This window comes from Schistosoma haematobium, chromosome 5, assembly GCF_000699445.3.
Source record: "Schistosoma haematobium chromosome 5, whole genome shotgun sequence".
Lineage (NCBI taxonomy): Eukaryota > Metazoa > Platyhelminthes > Trematoda > Strigeidida > Schistosomatidae > Schistosoma > Schistosoma haematobium.
Genome location: NC_067200.1, coordinates 11,046,001 through 11,066,071, shown reverse-complemented (window position 1 = coordinate 11,066,071; position 20,071 = coordinate 11,046,001). Strand labels below are relative to the sequence as shown.

The window sequence follows — 20,071 nt, the reverse complement described above, 5'->3', positions numbered from 1 at the left end:
CACTTTATGCCGCTTTAAATGGAATATTGACCGCTCGGACGTTGACAATTGCATTTCTTGCACTATCCAGTCATCGCACAGAGGTTCTCAAGAAGAAACAAGACACAATAGCACCCAGGGACAAAGTTGATCTATGACCAGAAAAAGCGGAAAACTGCAAACTGTTAGAAACAAAATTACTAACAAATGAAATAGAAAACAAAGTACTCGAGTGTACAGACGATAGACTACTTAAGGATAAAAAGCGATCATCTTTTCGGATAGTTTGGCTAAAATAACCTCAATTAAAGTGAGAACTAAGCTAGAGAACTGCGTCCAGGCTGCAAGCCTCTGCTTAAAAGGTGACTCGGACATACTAGAAAAGTACAGAGGGCAGCTACCCGTGCAATTGCGGAACTTTGGGGTTTTTCATATAAAGAGCGGCTTGAAAAACTGCACTTCTTTATTCTGTCCTATCGCAGACTAAGGGAAGATCTAATTTTGATGTACAGAATACTGAGAAATGATTTCAGACCTAACTTATTCTCTCTCTTTCTTCACACTAGATCGGGACACCTCAGAGGACATAGCAGGCCAGTAGAAAAGCCAAGAACGAACAAAAGCCCGTGGTATACAGGTTTTCACACCAAGTCCTCAATACTTGGAACCTGCTGCCTGAAGCAGTGGTGTCCGCACCTTCAACTGACTCCTTCAAGAAAAGGCTGGACACTCACAGAAGCATACCAGAAAAGGAATAACATAGGCCGTAGGCCTTCTGTCCTTACAACTCAAATCTGAATTTGAATCTAATACTGACACGTAATAAACGATCGGAACAACAGAATTAACTCAGCGAAGAAAAATACCAGTTTTTATTTAAGCTACTGTCCTCCCAAAGATCAATTGAAACTCTTATAGTGTGTGGTCTTGATGAACAAGTTTTGTGTCTTAGTTTCGTTTATTGCAGCGAATAGCTTACCAAAGTGACCAACCGAATAAGTGTTAAAACAAGTCAATCACCCTTCAAATTCTAACCGCAAAATCCGAAACCACCGATAACCTTGAGGGCTGCAACGATATGAACATTAGTTTCATGTCCGCGGTATTATGTGGGTTTCGACGCGCGTGCTTAATTGCAAACTATTCAACAATATCTAAGACTTTTGTAGCATCAACAAAATGTTTAGTCACCCCATTTAAAACATTTTCACTACCGATTCCCTGCAGATTCTATGGGCATGGTGTACCATTAACCAAAACAATGATCGAAGATCGAGTGATGCTCGTGTTAAGACTCTACGATAAAATCGATCCGTACAAAGTTGGTTTAGTTAGTATCCCCCAACAAGTTATAGATAACACTAAATTCTAGATTCAATGAAGACTTTGGAATAGACAGTTTAGATCATGTAGAGCTTGTCATGGCAATAGAAGAAGAGTTCGGTAAGGTTTTTGATTTAATAATCTTCAGGTATTGAAATTCCCGATATGGATTCTCAACGTTTTTTCTCGCCTCAAGATATCATCCAGTATCTATGTGATCGGCACGATATCTATGATTAGTGGTGATAGTTCCAAACACTTGTTTGATGTAATTAGTATCAGTATTCAAAATAAACCTTGATGCACACATAGTTTTTCTGTTTGTTTTTTGCTTATGTTTTAATTCGCAAACTCTTGGTTTAGGTGTTCTGATTGACGGTGATGTCTTCGCAATCTGAAGATGACGAGTTGACATTCGATATCGATGAAGTAAGTCTTTCATAACTCAGTTCTTGTGTTCGTCATTCCAGTCTTAGCTTTCCTACAACACCGACTTAATGTACTAATAAGTCGATTGTTTCATCCATTAGAAAGAGTAAATCATCATGATATGATTAAAAACAACTTGGAGTTTTACTGACATCAGTGCAGTGATAATAAGTATTGTTTAGCACTACACATAAATAGTTCCAAAAGTTAGTGTTGGTAGATTCGGGTAAAATACAATGAATATTGTAGCACATGGAAGAATTTTGTGATCTTTGAATGAACAATTTCTATGAAATTTGGACTTCAAATGAGTGTCTAAACATGTATTTGCTCTAGATATTGGCAACAGATGATATTTAATAGAATGTTTTCTATCTGACCTTCCAAAAATTATTAGTTACGTAATATCTCTAGACAGTTGGTTGGTGACAGTTAAAACCTTACTTATTGGACTTTAAACATATTTTAATGCTTTTTTACTATTTTATGTGCTAGTTATCCTTTTTGTATCCTGTTAAATCAGTTCACAATGAGTTCGTTATTATAAATTCTTGACAATATACTAAGAGTTTAATTTTTATGAAATTTGTGGAGTTACTGTATTTGCAGCTTACTGGTCATCTGTATTCACTGATACACAATTAATTCGTTCAAACACCTAGTTATTTTTACACTTGGGATAATTCCAATAATGCGTTTCACTATGAGAGTTGTTTATCCGTTTACTGGTGTGTAAATATTACTGTGCAATTTTTACAATCATTGACTATTAAGCTTAATTAACGAGCGTTTATAAAATCACCTTATAGCCTCACTTTTGTTCACTACCTCTACCACTACGGGATTTGAATCGACAACTGCACCTCTGTGCGAATGTGGTATGGCAACTCGAACTGATGTACGTACGTGCAAAGTTCTACGTTGTTACTGACTGACTTTAGTTCAAAAAAATTATCCCCAAATTTCTGATGACCCGATGGCCAGTTCTCGTGGACCGGCAGGCGTAGGCATTGCACTAAGCGTGAGGGCCGAACAAGCACTGCTAGAGTGGATCCCCGTCAACAGTCGTTTATGTGCTGTTCGGCTAAACAACTACGTAAGAACTCGGAAGGATAGGGACACACGTCGTTGCCTTTTTGTCGTTTCTGCCTACGCTCCCACTGACTGCAGCTCAGATGAAGTGAAAGATGAATTTTACAGAAAGCTGTCCGAACTTCTTCAGAAAGCTAAACGCTCAGACATAGTACTCGTAGGGGGCGACTTTAATGCACAAGGAGAGACATCGTCCAACATGGCGACCCCTACACCAAATCAACGATGGACTCAAATAGACCATATTGCCATCAGTCATCGTTGGAGAGGGTCGGTAGAAGATTGTCGCTCATTCTGGAGTACCTGCTTGGACTCCGACCACGCCCTAATACGGGCACGCATCTGCTTGCGCCTCACTGGACGCAGAAAAGCCACATTAAAAAGACCCATTAGAACTGAGTTGAGTAACGAGAAAACCAAAAGTAGGTTCCAGGAACAACTTAGGTCACAATTAGGTAGTTCTGAAGACGAGGCTGACCCAGATGTTGCTTGGAAAGACATACAAACAGCTGTGGAAACAGCAGTGACATCTATTAGTGACTTAAACCACAGAGTTACAAAGAACCAGTGGATTTCTTCAAGGTCTATCACACTGATGGACTCTTCCAAACTCGTCCCATCAGGTTCCGAACATGATGAAGAGCGACAACAAATCAGATCTAGGTTAAGAAAAAGTCTAAGAAACGACCGTGAGCAGTGGTGGGCAATGAAAGCAAAAGAGATGGAAAAGGCGGCGACTATAGGGAACACAAGACAGCTTTACAGACTAATAAAAGAAACTGGAATTAATAAGTCAAGTGTAAGTGAGATTATATCGGAAAAGACGATGCTCTCATCTGCTCCCAGTCCAGACGTTTAGAACGATGAGTGGAACATTTTAGAGAACAGTTCAACTGGCCTTCAGCTACTCTACAACTACCCTCCATTCCCAGACAGTGGAACATTGAAGTAGGTCCTCCAACTCTAGCAGAAGTTCAAAAGGCTATAGTTAATCTGAAACGAGGAAAGGCAGCTGGTCCAGATTGATTGGCTCCAGAAATCTTTAAGGATGGTGGTCCAATTTTAGCGATTAGGTTGACTAATATTTTAGCTAAGATCTAGGAGTCAGACGTTATCCCATCTGACTGGTCGCAATCACTTATCGTCCCAATATATAAGAAAGGGTCAAAATCATCCTGTGACAACCACAGAGGGATTAGTTTAACAAATATAGTATCTAAAGTACTAGCCTCGATAATTATCAGACGCCTAACTAAGACTCGTGAACTGCAAACACGAGAGAACCAAGCTGGCTTCAGACCTGGTCGTGGCTGCATCGACCGCATATTCACCATTCGTCAGGTTCTAGAACACAGGCATACTTATCGGCGTCCGATAATGGTGGTCTTTCTTGACTTAAAAGCAGCATTTGACTCTGTAGACCGCGAAATTCTGTGGCAGTGTCTGTAATTGAAAGGCGTACCCCAGAAGTACATAAACCTTGTAAAGGCTCTTTACTCGAACACTCCTAATCGAGTCAGGGCTTATGACGAACTGTCATCTATTTTTGCAACCTCAAGTGGTGTCCGTCAAGGCTGTCCACTTTCTCCATTTCTGTTGAACTTCATCATAGACCCATTGATGGAAATAACATTCTCGTCGACTGAATTCTCGGGTATCGATCTCCATCCAGGAGGTCCACTTATCGACTTAGAATACGCAGATGACAGTCCTGTTTGGTGAAAACGCTGACAAAATGCAGAGTCTTTTGGTAGCACTAAGCAACAATGCCAGAATGTTTGGAATGCACTTCTCTCCCTCGAAATGCAAGTTGTTGCTTCAGGGACTGGTCTGCGTTAACACCTGAACTAAGGATAGGGAGTGAAGTAGTCGAACGCGTTGACAACTTCACTTATCTTGGAAGTCTGATCAGCCCTAATGGGTTGGTGTCTGACGAAATCTCAGCACGGATTCGAAAAGCTTGTTTGGATTTTGTCAACTTATTTCACCTATGGCAAAGGCCAGATATCCGTCTATCAATTAAGGGACGAGTATATTGCACAGCAGTTCGTCCTGTTCTACTTTACGGCAGCGAAACATGGCCATTAAGAGTAGAAGACACTCGTAAGCTACTAGTATTTGACCACAGATGCCTTAGAAATATTGCTCGCATCTGCTGCGATCACCGGGTAAGTAATAGTAAGGTTAGACGCAGGGTATTAGGGAATGACGGTAAATCAGTTGATGAGGTTGTAAATCTTCATCGACTGAGATGGTTGGGTCACGTGTTACGTATGCCTGAACACCAATTACAACGACGTTCAATTCTGACTAGTGTTGGGGATGGTTGGAATAAAGTTAGGGCGGCCAAACCAAAACCTGGCATCAGTGCTTGAAGTCACAAACTTCTAGTCTGAGCCATGTTGGTAGATGCAGACTACTTGGTTGGGGTCCGCGTGACTATCGTAACCAATGGTTGGAGACTCTTGGTGACATGGCTTAGAATCGATCACAATGGCGTAGGAGTATACACTCTCTGTCTTCTCTTAAATTAAGAGAATAAAATTGCTTCATATCTTTCTTTCTACGAACTACTTTTTTCTTCCTGTACTGTATCCTTATTGCCATCTTTCTTTTATATATTACCACCTCTGAAGCCCCCAAATGCCCTGGCACGGCCGAGAGTGGGGAGAGTCCGCTCTCCCTCTCGAAATGCTCTCACAGGGCCACGCGTATATAGCCTCTGCCAGGGAAGTCCTACTCACTGTCTTCTCGTGGCGGGGGTGTTGTTTACGAAAATGAGAGGACGAAAAGCGAATGTCCGGTGCTTTAACCGGATTCAAAACCAATGGTGCACATGGGCTCAAGTATCCTGCGGGAACAAATGGCGTATGAACCAATCGTTGGTCACCGGCTTTCATGGGACTGCATCTCCTTACGATGCTCCACTGCCTTGTGGATCAGACCATTAGGTCAAGGGCTCGGGGTGTGGCCCCCTAAGAAAACCACCTGCTTCGGTCTGGGCACCCGGGCAGTATCATAGCCCTCACACATATCGAATGAGATTTGTGTGGCGCACATGTATTTTGTGCCTCTTTGTACCATTATCTATGTGTTGAAATAAAATAAAATAAAAAACCACCTCTTAATTAACCACTTATATGAATCCGGTGTCCATCTTGATGTGTTAATGAGGTATGGCAACTTGGATCGATGCATATATGTGCCTGGTCCTACGTTGTAGCTGACTGACTGACTGGTAAGATAAATGTGAACACCATTGTCCAATATTTACGTGGTTGGTTTTCAACTGTCTATCCTGTTGGTGATTAGCTTGAAACTGAATTACAATGCATATATGCACTGAAGTAATGGTGGAAACTCCGTAAATAATCCAAGTTTGTACTATGATCACAATCTAACCAATGTGGTTTACCATAAATGTAATTACGCCTGTTACTCCTCGTGGAGAAGCATGGAACTCCCGCCAGCATTCTTCATCAAACTCTGTCCTGTGCACTTGTTTCCAGTTGCTTTACAACCCTTTCATGTCTACTTCCAATTATTGGCACAGTTTGTTCTTTCGTTCTCCGTTTTTCCTTTTACCTTCAGCATTCAAAGTTAGCGCTTCCTTTGTGCTTTTGAGGATTCCCGCAACTTATGTTCTGTCAACCTTCGTCGTCCTTTACTTATCTCTTCTTCAACTGGGAAGTGGTTTGTTCTCTCCCACAGGAGGCTGTTGCTGATGGTATCCGGTCAACGGAAAATGGGTATCTTGCGTAGACAATTGTTTGTAAATACTTGCATTTTTTTGATTATAGTTGTGGTGGTTCCCCGAGTTCCAGCTCTGTACAGTAGAATTGTTTTGACGTTCACATTAAAAATCCTGACTTTCATATTTGTTGACAAATGTTTCAAGTTCCACATGTTCTTCAACAGTAGAAATTCTTCCATTACTTTGCCAGTCTCCGCCTTTACATCTGCATCCTACCCTCCTTATTCATCGATGATGCTGCCCAGGTACGTGAAAGATTCCACATCTTCCAGAGTTTCTTCATCAAGTTTGATTGGGTTGGCGCTCTCCATGTTGTATTTTAGGATCTTACTTTTTCCTTTGTTTATGTTGAGGCCTACTGATGTAGAGGCTGTTGCTACACTGGTTGTCTTGACTTGGATTTATTGGTGTGTATGGGATAGAAGTTCTAGATTATCTACGAAGTCCAAATCGCCTAGTTGCATCCAAGATGTCCATTGTATTCCATGCTTCTCAGATGTGGTCTTCATAATCCAGTCAGCCACCAGAAGAAAAAGAAGGGACGTGAGTAAACAGCCTTCTCTGACAGCGGTCTTCGCTTGGAATGCGTCTGTCAACAGTCCTTCATGGACGACTTTGCACTGTTGTCCGTATACGAATTCCGCATGATGTTGACGACTTTCTCAGGTACACCATAGTCTCGAAGATGGTTCCATAAGGTTCTCGTATCTACACCGTCAAATGCTTTCTCTTAATCAAGGAAGCTGATGTATAGTGACGAGTTCCATTCAATTGATTGTTGAACAATAATCCGTAGTGTCTCTAATCGGTCTGTGTACAGCCGATCCTTACGGAATCCAGCTTGTTGATCTTGAAGGTGGGTGTCTACTGAGTTTTTCATCTGGTTCAACAACACTCAGTTGAAAACCCTTACTGGTACTGACTGTAGTGTGATGCCTCTGTAGTTCTCTCACTTACTCAGATCTCCTTTCTTTGGTATCTTGATAAGGTATCCTTCTTTCCATTCTGTTGGCACCTGTTCCTCCTCCCAAATCTTCCTGAATTAAACATAGAATATCTTTGCAGTTACTTCTACATCTGACTTTAGTGCTTTGGCTAGTAGACTTCAATATTTAACACATTGATACTTCCACTAACTTAGTCGAATAGTGGTTCCTAAATACATGCATTTTCTGTAGGAATATAATTGTTGTCTACAATCAAATGGCAAAAATAAATGGTTGTTCGTATAAAATGATTGAAATGAAGGATTTCAGTGATAAAATTAAACCCATTTTCTTGTCTTTATATTCGTTCATTTATTTACATAATTAAACTAAATGAATATTATAGTGATTCATTGTGTGGCGCATATATATTCGGCGCACTCCTGTACCAATATATATGTGTTCAAATAAATAAATATAGTGATTCATTAACTAAATCCAGATCTACCGTTAAATTAAAATATTCACTAAATGATTTCATACTATATTCAGTTATTGTTGGCAATTGATGCAAGTTAGCATATGTAACATGTCACGTTAAGCTTCATTAGATTAAAACAGTTTACTTTAAAAATGAGTCAATAAAGGAAACTATAAGTATATATATATATATATATATATATATATATATATATATATATATATAGTGTTCTGTATCGTATCACCAAAGTTTAGTAAGATATACACCATCATCAAACACAGTCTCATTGAATCTTAAGCATATGTAGTGCAAAAATTCATCAAATAATACTCTTCATTGTCAAAAATTAACTTAGTAAAAATTATAAACTTACTTTTATGTCTAGGTGATGGCTGCCAAACGTAATAATCCTGGTATGTTTGTCAGTGCTTGGCAGGCAGATGAAAATGATATTAATCTGTGGACAAATGATCAAATAAAAGGTATGGAGTGTTTCATTGATTTATGCCTTTGGTTCTTTACGATGTAGTTTCTCTTTAGATAACAGTGAGTTTTTCTGTATTGACGTGAAGTTTACATGTAGATTTCTGTTACGTTGATAACAGTAAACTTGCTTATTGTATAGTACATTCAGTGAATTCGGGTAGCTGTTGCTTCACGTTTCGCCATACCGCGGAAGTAATCCTTTTCAAAGTGTCAGAAAAGGAGACTGAACTAGTAGTAGTGATCCTGGAAACTCGGAAGTTTAAATAGAAACCTTAGAAAAGTTCTAGAGGCTAGTCGAGACAGGCCCATCCTCCTGCGAGGAGACCTATAGTCTATGTTATGGTCTCTAAACTGAATGACTTAGTTTGGAAGATTCGACTGTTCGTCTGAGTAACATTAGCACGTGATTCAAAGAGGACCAAGCGATTAGAATTTCTCCACAACTAACTAAGAGCTTATTCTGTTGATCTGGAATTTATTCGGTTGTTTTCGACAATTGTAGAGTCGTTATGGATCAATGTTAGGGACCGACCGAAGCTGCTACCTTGACGCGGTGGTCGGGCTTGCTTATCGTAATGACCCAACCGAGCTATATTGGCTGGAACATATGTTCCTGTAGGTTCTACCATGCCAGGCAGGTCGATTGGAGAACGGTAAGACTAAAAGCAGCAACTCAAGGTCTGAGGGCGAAGTCGTACTGCTGACTGTAGAGGGGTGTGACAGCAGTAAGGTGTTTCCCTCGGACAACCGGCATGACAGCGATGCTGCCTTCCCACAAGGAGGGGTGGGGTTAGAAAAGGTCGATCCTAAAAATGTCACACCTCACCTTACCTCACGGATTTCCGTCTCCGGCGGTAAGGCCCTTTGAAGAACGGAGCTAACACGTCCAAAACCTTCCACAAAAAGGCCGTGCGCGACCGGCCTCAAGCAGCTGTCCCTTGGGCACTGCGGTCACGCTCCCAGGTCGTTAAGACCAACACTAATCCAGTTTCCTTTTCAGGTTCCTCAAGAAATACCCTTCCACGGTGTGGGCAACCGGGAAGTGATATCAGCCCTCATACCCGTAACAGCACACTAGAACAAGTTGGTCACATTCAAATCCTTCCTACACCCCCTAATACCTCTCATCTCCATGACTAACCCTTCTCACGTCTCTTTATCACCTCGCACCGCTAGGGCAAACGATTCGAGTACGCGGAACGTTATTCCTGGTCTCCTGAAACCACGCTCTAAACTACACGTAGGAGCTTTCAACGTCCGAACACTGTGCCAAATAGGACAACAGGCTTCCTTAGTTAGGACTTTAGAACCCCGCGCCATCGATGTGTGCTACGTCTCCGAAACGCGCATACAGGATCCGAGTAGCGTCAGCTATTTGACCTCACCATGCCAAAATAAAGAACCGACTCGATTCACACTTCGTGTATCTGAAAGCCCAGATTCTGCTTCCCGCGGCCTCGCCGGCGTAGGTATAGCATTGAGTCCTAGGGCAGAACTAGCTCTCTTAGAGTGGATCCCAGTAGACAGTCGTTTGTGCGCTGTCCGACTGAACGGAACAGTAAGGATCCTAAAAGATAGGGACACTCGTCGTTGCCTCTTCGTCGTCTCTGCCTATTCTCCCACTGACTGCAGCTCAGATGATGTAAAAGATGAGTTTTACAGAAAGCTCTCAGACCTCCTCCTTAAAGCTAGGCGTTCGGATGTAGTAATAATGGCCGGTGACTTTAATGCTCAAGTAGGTAAACTAAGCGATAGGGAAAGACACCTAGGTGGATCATATGGTGTCGTGGCTCAAAGAACAGATAATGGCGACCATCTGTTGCAGCTATGCTCAAATAACCGCCTGTTCCTTGCAAATACTAACTTTAGGCATAAGGAAAAACATCTTTTAACATGGCGACCCCTAATTCGTCCCAACGTTGGACCCAAATAGATCACATCGCTATCAGCCACCGATGGAGGGGCTCGATAGAAGACTGTCGCTCATTCTGGAGCACATGCCTAGATTCAGATCATGCTCTAGTACGAGCGCGTATCTGTCTGCGTCTTACTGGACGTAGGAAAGACGCGGCAAGGTAGCCTCTTAGGGGCCTACTTAATGATAGTCAAGCTAAGAGTATATTTCAGGAACAACTAGGAAAACAGTTAGGCAGCCAAGTATGTGATGCCCACCCTGAGGCAGCATGGAATGATATCCGAAAAGCTGTGGAAACAGCAGTGATATCTGCCAGTAAGGTAACCCGTAAGGTTAGGGAGCAACATTGGGTCTCAGCAGCATCTATCTCACTGACAGATGCTCGAAAACTCATTCCACCTGGCTCTGAACATAATGAAGAGCGGAGTCAGCTTAAGCGCAAGCTGACAAGAATCCTACGCAGTGATCGTGAACAGTGGTGGGTAACGAAAGCAAGAGAGATGGAAAAGGCAGCGGCAATAGGTAATAGCAGACAATTGTTCAGACTTGTTAGGGAAACCGGTATTAGGAAACCGACTGTTAGCGAAACAATCTCAGAGAAAGATGGACATATTATACATTCTCAATCCAGGAGATTAGATCGATGGGCAGAACACTTTAGGGATCAGTTCAACTGGCCTTCAGCCACACTTCGGTTTCCCACGATCTCCAGTCAACCTGAATGGCAAGTTAATGTAGGTCCTCCGTCCCTTTACGAAGTTGAAAAAGCCATAGGAAATCTGAAGCGAGGGAGAACAGCAGGCCCTGACGGGTTCACCTCTGAGATTTTTAAGGATGGTGGCCCAGTATTAGCAATGAGATTAACCGAGGTCTTAGGTAGAATTTGGGAACTGGACGTAATCCCATCTGACTAGTCTCAATCACTGATTGTGCCAGTCTATAAGAAAGGACAAAAGTCCTCTTGTGACAATCACAGAGGAATCAGTTTCACTAATATAGTGTCTAAAATATTAGCCTCAATAATACTTCGACGCCTAATCAAAGCTCGTGAAGAGCAGATTAGAGAAAACCAGACTGGTTTTCGACCTGGACGTGGTTGTATAGATCAGATATTCACACTACATCAGGTCCTAGAACACAGACATACGATCAGACGCCCCACAATGGTAGTATTTCTCGACCTTAAGGCGGCATTCGACTCTGTTGATCGTGAGGTTCTATGGCAGTGTTTGTCACTGAAAGGAGTACCAAAGAAGTACATTAACCTTTTACAGGCTCTCTACTCGAACACAACTGGTAGAGTGAGAGCTTATGGCGAACTGTCATCAGAATTGATTATATCAAGTGGTGTTCGTCAACGCTGTCCACTCTCCCCTTTCTTGTTCAACTTTGTCATTGACGTACTTTTAGAGATAACACTCTCCTCATCTAAATTTCCAGGGGTTGAACTTGTACCGGGAGGTTCACTTGTTGACTTAGAATATGCTGGTGACATAGTTTTATTTGGTGAAGACGCTGACAAAATGCAGAGTCTTCTGACCACTCTAAGCAACAATGCGGGCATGTTCGGGATGCGATTCTCCCCCTCGAAATGCGAAATGTTACTTCAGGATTGGGTTGCATCGACACCCGAACTAGTGATAGGGAGTGAAGTAATTGAGCGTGTCGATCGCTTCACTTATCTTGGAAGTCTCATCAGCCCTTGTGGTCTGGTGTGTGACGAAATCTCAGCACGGATACAGAAAGCTCGACCAGCTTTTGCCGACTTGCGTCATTCATGACGTAGGCGAGATATCCGTCTATCAACCAAAGGACGGGTTTACTGCGCAGCAGTTCGTTCCGTCCTACTTTATGGCAGTGAAACATGACCGGTAAGAGTAGAGGATATTCGTAGGTTACTAGTATTTGATCATAGGTGTCTTCGAAATATTGCTCGTATATCGTGGGACCACCGAGTAAGTAATGCAGTTGTTAGGAAACGGGTACTAGGTAAGGATGGCAAATCCATTGATGACGTAGTGAAACTTCATCAGTTGAGATGGCTGGGACACGTGTTACGTATGCCCAACGACCGACTGCCTCGACGTGCTATGTTCAGTGGTATAGGAGTAGGTTGGAAGAAAGCTAGGGGCGGCCAGACCAAAACAAGTCCATGAAGTCACTGACAAGTGGTTTGAGTCATGTCGGTAGGTGTAGACTACCTGGTTGGGGACCGCGAGATGATAGCAACCGATGGTTAGAGACCCTGAATGACATGGCTCAAAATCGTTTGCAATGGCGCAGGTGCGTACACTCTTTGTGTTCTCCCAAATTTTGATCTCCTTATTCCTCCTTGTCTCTTTTTTCTCCTCTCAAATTTATTTCACTGTATTATACTCTTTAAGTAACATCTCCAAACACTAATCTTCCCGATTACTGCTTATACTCTTATTACCTCTACTACTACGGGATTTGAATCGACCACTGCATCTCTATGCTAATGTGGTGTGGCAACTCGAACTGATGTACGTACGTACGTAAGAAGTTCTACGTTGTTACTGACTGACTGACTGAATGTTAGGGATAATATTTTTAAGGAAAACAATTTCTAACCTATCCTTTCGTTATAGGGAGGTAGTATTGTTGCAGATGCTGAGAAGTGTACTACCATCACACCCTGCTATCCACGGGTACGGCTTCGTCGTTTCTTGTTTTAGTTTTATTACTCTTCAATCAAACTTGCCTAGCAACATGGGCCAATCGAATCATGACGATAGGCAGACCCATCTACCACGTCAAGGTCTCAGATACGATAGACATGGAGAATGAAACGCACTTGCACTCATAATGACAATGGATTTTTTTCTGGTATGCAACCTTCGTTTCTTAAAGTCTTTTTAAATCCAAGACTAGTTTTTGGTTATGAATTTTAAAGTGGCACATCTATGTTAAGATGACAAATGTTAGTCCTTAGTGCTAACGGTCACGTAAGTTCTCGAAATCCCAATGATACCATAATCCTCGGTGCATTTTTGCTTGAACATAATAGTTGTAACGGAAAAGTCAACTGTTCCGTTGTTTTTGTTCACGAAGTGAATCAGCTATTTCAAGAATGCATGTACTGTACTTTGCTGATAAGTGCCAACCAGTACACGAAACCTATTTTCCAGAGAGTCGTAGTGATAATCTTCAACCACATAATATTGGAAGGAGATAAGATTTTATGTGCATTGTAATCGCATAATATTTGCACTTTAATCATATTATTGGTTCCTAATTTTATTTATTTAAACACATAAACATTGGTACATGGAGACATCAAATAAATATGCCCCGCATTTCATCATCCGGTTTGTGTAAGGCCTGGGATACTGCCTGGATGCCCAATCCGAAGCAGGTGGTTTCCTTAGGGGGCCACTCTGGGCGTTTGACCTACAGGTATAGTCCACAAGGCAGTGGAGCAACGTTCGGAAATGTAGTCTCATAGTAGCCGGTGCCATGTGCCACTTGTTCTCTCAGGATCATGGATCCTATGTGCACCATTGGTTTAGGATGAGAGTTTTCCAACTTCCCTTAGTGGATCCTTCGTATCCACTAACCCTGTTAAAACGCTGGACATATCACCCAAAATCTAACCATTAGTTGGAGTAATCACATGGACCTCAACCAGGTAATCTGTACTAACCTACATGGCTCGATCCAACAGTTCATGAATTGACGCCAAGTGTTGGTCTGACCAACACTAGCCTTCTTCTAGTCTACTCCTACACCAGGTAACACACCCAATCAAGGTAAATAATGGTTGTGGCATGTGTTATGTATGCCCAATCACCTCAGTTGATGAAGATTCACCACGTCATCATTCGATTTGCCATCTTTACTTTGTGTCATATACCAAAACTATACATTACTCACTCGACGGTCCCGATATATACGAGCAATGGTTCGAAGACACCTATGCTCGAATACTAACAACCCACTAATATCCTCTATTCTTATTAGTTTTGCCTTACACACATAAAGTTAAACGAAATGAACTGCTGCATTGCAAACTCTTCTTTTGGCCGACAGACAGATATCTCACCTACACCACAAGCGATGCGAATCGAAAAAGTTAATCGAGCCCTTTGAATCCGTGCAGAGATCTCGTCAAACACACTAGCACATCAAGACTAATGAGACTTTCAAGATAAGTGAAGCTGTCAACACACACGATCGGTGGAAGAGATAGCCTGTTGTACCACCGAACAATATGCATAAATATTCATTCATATATACGTATGCATTTCTACCCCTTGACACCAATTCATTTCTTAGCCGATAACATGTATTTGTCATTTAGGTCATTTCTACTTGTCACCAACACTTATGATCGAATACTAGTAGCTTACTAACATCTATCCTTAATAGTTATGCCTCATACCGATAAAGTAGAATAATAACACTAATACATTTTATCATAAATTTATGACTATTGTGAGTAAATATTGAGTAAGTGACGTGTTTTCGTTCTTTTCTTTACTTGATTAATTACACAAATATCAGTTTTATACGACGGTCGTGTTGGTTTGGATCCTTGAAATTTTCAAATCTCTCTGCCAATCTCCAATTAGCTTTTCTAATTTATTTCCGTGGTCGATGCTATTCTACTCAGCTTTAATTCTTGTGAATTTTGCAAGTTCCATTTAAATCTATAGTTGAACTTCAAAGTTTGTAGAGGCAAATAACTTTCGAAATACTATAGTATTTATTGTTTACTTATTAGTTTAAGGAACTTAGTTCGTGAGCAGATATGAGACTTAATGTAGACCGCATAGGTATTGTTCTTTTCGTTTCTCAAATATAGATATAATTTTTTAAAGACACTTCTCAAAGCAAATATTTGTTTGAAATAATTACGTTCACTAAAAATGCTTACTGTTTTAAATTGTATTACATTTGAGAACTGAAGTTAGACGTTTTTATCATTTAGAAACCACCTAATTTTATTAGCAGTATTGTTAATGTTAATCTTTCAGAAGTATATCTTTTGTTTGCTTAAGATAGACTATTGAAAATAGCGGAGTACAGAGCGTGCATTCCATCCTACTTGGTTAAAGCTAGTATTTACTAACGTTGTATGTCCATATTATATTAAACGAACAGTCTTACCAGAGCAAAACAATTTACAGATATAATAAATTATTCATATCTTGCATCACTTTTGAGGTAGACGAGATATCCATCTGCCAAATAAATGACAAGTTTACTGCATAGCAGTTCGCTTCATTCTACTTGGTCTTTTTTTCTACGTGGACCTTGAAAATTAGAGGATACTCATAGGCTACTCATATTTGACCTTAGGTGCCTTCGAAGCCTTGGTCGTGTATTTTGAAACCACAGAGTAATCAATCCTCGGTCATAACTAGGGTACTAGACAAAGATATCTAGTCGTTTGATAAGATAAGTCCATCAACTGAGATAATTGGGACATGTGTTACGTATACCCATTCACTGCCCACCTCCATATGGATGTTGTCTGGTGTGTAGTATGTTGGAAGAAAGCTAGTGGCAGCCAGATCGGAACATTGCACCATTTTATGAAGTCATAGACTGAGCCATGTTATTAGTTGTCGACTACTTGATTGGAGTCCGCATGACTGTCGTAACCAACGGTTGGAGACTGGACGAGAATGGTGCATGTGCATCCATTCTTTGTCTTCTTCCACATTCCAAGCTTTTGAATTCTTCATGATGTTATTGTTATTATTTCACCGATTTATATTTCCTAGAATCGTATCTTCGATGCCTAATCTTTTATAGGTAAGAATGATTTATGGACGCTTTTGAGCAACGCTGAAGTGACCTTAGAAATGGACACCTACTGATTAGGAGCAAATGAGAGTTACAAACCAGTTAGAATTATGATTTACAGTTGGTAGTTAGGGTTAGGAACTAAATTTAGGGTTTTCATCACGAACTGACATCAATTATAATGCCAAAACTCTGTTTAGCCAAATGTATGGATGAATTTCGCGCCAAAATACATGACTCGTTATGTCCATAAATTATAGTCTCACTTTTTTACATTGTCACTGGTTTCGTTACTACATCTACTACTGTGAGATTTGGCGTAATATTTTGATTTGTGTTTGATAACGGGATATGACAATGTGAACCGATGTACACATGTGTTAGGTCATGCGTTATATTCGAATAACTGAGTGATATTTGTTGTTTCATAAAAAATAACTATCTTTGAATTTTCGTTAGATGTTTATCAAAAACTTATTTTTCCAAAACGTAGTTTAGGTGATCCAAAGAAACAATTTATTGTCGCAGCAGAAAACAATGATCTATCTACTATCCATCGCCTTATTGAGTCAGCTAAGCAAAAAGATGTTGAAGGGGTGGTGGAGTTAAAAGAATTGTTATCAGCTAAAGATCAAGATGGTTATACGGCATTGCATCGTGCAGCATATGGAGGACATGTAGAAGTTTTACAGGTAAATAAAGTTTGTACACTGAATAATTTTAGGCGATAAACTGTGCACAAAGATTTGTCCGAGGACTTTTTTAGAATTGAATTTCGACTATTTGTAGTACTTTGTTTCTAGTCTTTATAATTCAACTGCCACCTGTTTGTGATCACGTTTAACATGTTCGGTAAATAATCTGATTCATTTATAAAGTATAACTTTATGTACTCGCATTTAAGCTGCGTTTGTGTAAAAGCTAGTTTTATTACCCACTTGCTTAATCAGGCTTTGAAATTATGATCTAATAAATAGAAATCGGACACTTAAACAAACTATCAACTTCAAAGATCTATTAAAGTAGCGAACATTGGAGAACTTTATGTCCTAGTTTGTGATTCTTCAACATTAGGCACCTGTGATCCTGTTCAGGTACTGAACCCAAGCCTATCGATTAACACATCACCTTCAGATTATTAAGTATTTACTTCTGATTGAAAAATAATCAAAAAGATCATTGGTGTTTCTACGTATTCTTTGGAACGTTATACATTATTTTAACAGATACTTTTGTTTATACTCCTTCAACTTAGTATCTAATGAAATACGGAGCAAACATAAACAATAGAACAGAAGATGGATGGACACCATTACACAGTGCCGCATTCTGGAATAAATTATCTTGTGTTCAATTACTTATTGCAGCTGGTGCAGATTTAAGTGCTCGTAAGTTAGTTATCTCTATGCTTTTGAGTATAAGTCCTGTTATTCACATAGATTAGATAATAAGCAGTGTGATATGTAAGTTGAGTATATTTCAGTCTCATTTAATGTTCGTCATTAACATCTTACTTCATGGAAGCTTTCTTGTTTTGCGTACCAGGTATCGGTGCAATAAACGTCGAATGTTTTTTTCTTATATGACTGATAATCGCTTGCAAATCCTCTAACTATTAAAATATGCCTCTCCAATATTCGTCACTAAGGTTTAAAAAATACAATCTTGGAAACAATACAATACACCTTTCTTCATTATTATAGGCATGTAGTATATCTACAGAATCCAACTAACAATTATCCCATAATCGATTTCCTAATCCACATACAGGTACTTCGTTTTATGAAACCTGTTGAGAATGATGTCCTCAATATCTGACTCCAAATAATAATATCCCGTAACTGAGTATTTTAGGTAGGCTTAATCTCCTAGTAGAATTGCGAATTTACTCGAGATTATTAAAAAGCCTGAACACCAGTTATAGAGATAGTTTATTGATAATGAATAATAATAATCCACAAGCGTTCGGTGAGCAAGCACACGATGAAACAGGGAGAGTGTGAGTGAGTCTGTTAAAAAATCCATATATATTTGAGAGTTAATCGGGTGTGAATAGATTATCGATTATCTGAACATTGAGACCAATAGGAAGATAGCTTAAGCGTTAATGTACAGACATACTTTCGATCATACACACCGAAATTAACATAGTGAATTGAGTCTGAGTTACAATGACTAGATAAATGATACAATAGTGAAATGGGCTTGCCACAAACCATATAAATTATGTCGAATATACAAATTTCACTAGTCTGGGTTTATTAGTTAATCGAGACGCGTAGATCATTTAAAGCTAGGTAGTATAATAAAAATAGACTTTCCCATATGATTATTTCCATGATCATTTCATCAATAAAAATATTGTGCAAGTCCATCGGCTATTGTTTATTATCGTACTATTCTTATAGATATGTAGACTTCGTTTGATTGACTGACTGACTAGTTAATAACGCAAAGTCCAATTGATATTCGTACAACTTACTTAAACATAAACCACACTCACTTTTTAGGAGCCAGTGATTTACTAGTTAAAAGGTCTAACTTTCAACCACTGAATCACATGTCCCATTGACATCTCGCCTGCGGTTTGAGCAGATAGTTAGTGTCACTAAGCCTCATTCACAGTTTACCTCAAAACCCGATACACAAATCTAAAGTTTGTAAATAGTATCATATTTACTTTTACATTTCTCACCATAAAATAAGACATATTGTTCTTTCTAATCGATTCAACACTGGGTTTTTGTTTTATTAGTTACAAATAGTGGACAAACCGCTTTACATTTAGCTGTTTCAAACAACCAAGGACCCGAGACATTATATTTATTAATGGCTCAACCTGGTGCACCAGTTTATGGCGTACGCAATAAATTAGGCGATGAAGTCGCTGATATTATCAAAAGAAATACACCTTATGGGGATGTTTGTTATGCATTCAGTGAACCAGTAACTAATTTGTTGTGAAAAATATAAATGATCCACTTTTTTCCCTATATTTTGTAGTGACTTTTGTATAACCTTGTCTTTGGGGTTTTCGACCGGTTGTTTTTTAGATTAAGTTGACTTATATATAAAAAGATAAGTAGCTCATGTATATACTTCTGGTATTTTCGTAATGTCATTCAATTCAGACAGAGCAGTTCTGTTACATTAGGCGTATCTTATTCGCATGTCACTGTAAGCCCAACCACGTAGTTATTTCCTCACACTTCAACTAAAGACCGATTATGAGCACCGTTTAAGGTTGAGAAAATACATTCTATCAAATACAGAGTGTAAAAATGATGAATCAGATATTTATTGTCCTGCAACACCAACCAATCACCATTTACCTTCGCCAACGCATCAAGTGTTGTAATCTTTAAGGCCCTGGTACGGCTGAGAGTGGGGAGAGTCCGCTCTCCCTCTCGAAATGCTGTCACATGGCCACGCGTATATAGCCTCTACTAGGGAAGTCCTACTCACTGCCTTCTCGTGGTGGGGGTGTCGTTTACGAAATTGAGAGGACGAAAAGCGAATGTCCGGCGCTTTAACCGGGTTGGTGGGCATGGAGATTTCACCTAGGGGAGTTGGAAAACCCTCATTCCAAACCAATGGTGCACATTGGCCCTAGTATCCTGAAGGAACAAATGGTGTATGAACCAATCGTTGGACACCGACTACTATGGGACTGAATCCCCGACGTTGCCCACTGCCTTGTGGATCAAACCTTCAGGTCGGAGGCTCCGGTTGTGGCCCCCTAAGAAAACCACCTGCTTCGGTTTGGGCACTCGGGCAGTATCACAGCCCTCACACATATCAAATGAGATTTGTGTGGCGCATGTGTTTGGTGCCTCCTTGTACCAATATCTATGTGTTAAAATAAATAAATCTTCAAGGCAAATCGTTTAATTACAAAATTCTAACAATATGTA

The 20,071-nt window shown here is 40.2% G+C and overlaps 1 protein-coding gene across 1 annotated transcript; it reads left to right on the top strand.

Annotated features, from left to right (window-relative positions):
- The first annotated feature begins 1,002 nt into the window (after positions 1-1,002).
- Positions 1,003-19,692, top strand: MS3_00009134 (uncharacterized protein). Its single transcript, XM_051217467.1, has 7 exons — positions 1,003-1,300; positions 1,335-1,422; positions 1,451-1,731; positions 8,370-8,466; positions 16,656-16,849; positions 17,413-17,545; positions 18,913-19,692. The coding sequence occupies exons 3-7, from the start codon at positions 1,684-1,686 to the stop codon at positions 19,119-19,121; spliced, it is 681 nt and encodes a 226-aa protein (XP_051064878.1). The 5' UTR covers positions 1,003-1,300; positions 1,335-1,422; positions 1,451-1,683; the 3' UTR covers positions 19,122-19,692.
- The last annotated feature ends 379 nt before the right edge of the window (positions 19,693-20,071 follow it).

What these genes read in the sequence shown, in the direction of transcription:
- MS3_00009134 (XM_051217467.1), top strand. Translation starts at nt 1,684, where the DNA reads ATGTCTTCGCAATCTGAAGATGACGAGTTGACATTCGATATCGATGAA. An exon ending in TGACATTCGATATCGATGAA is followed by an intron (nt 1,732 to 8,369) that starts GTAAGTCTTTCA and finishes TTTTATGTCTAG; the next exon opens with GTGATGGCTGCCAAACGTAA. An exon ending in GACATGTAGAAGTTTTACAG is followed by an intron (nt 16,850 to 17,412) that starts GTAAATAAAGTT and finishes CCTTCAACTTAG; the next exon opens with TATCTAATGAAATACGGAGC.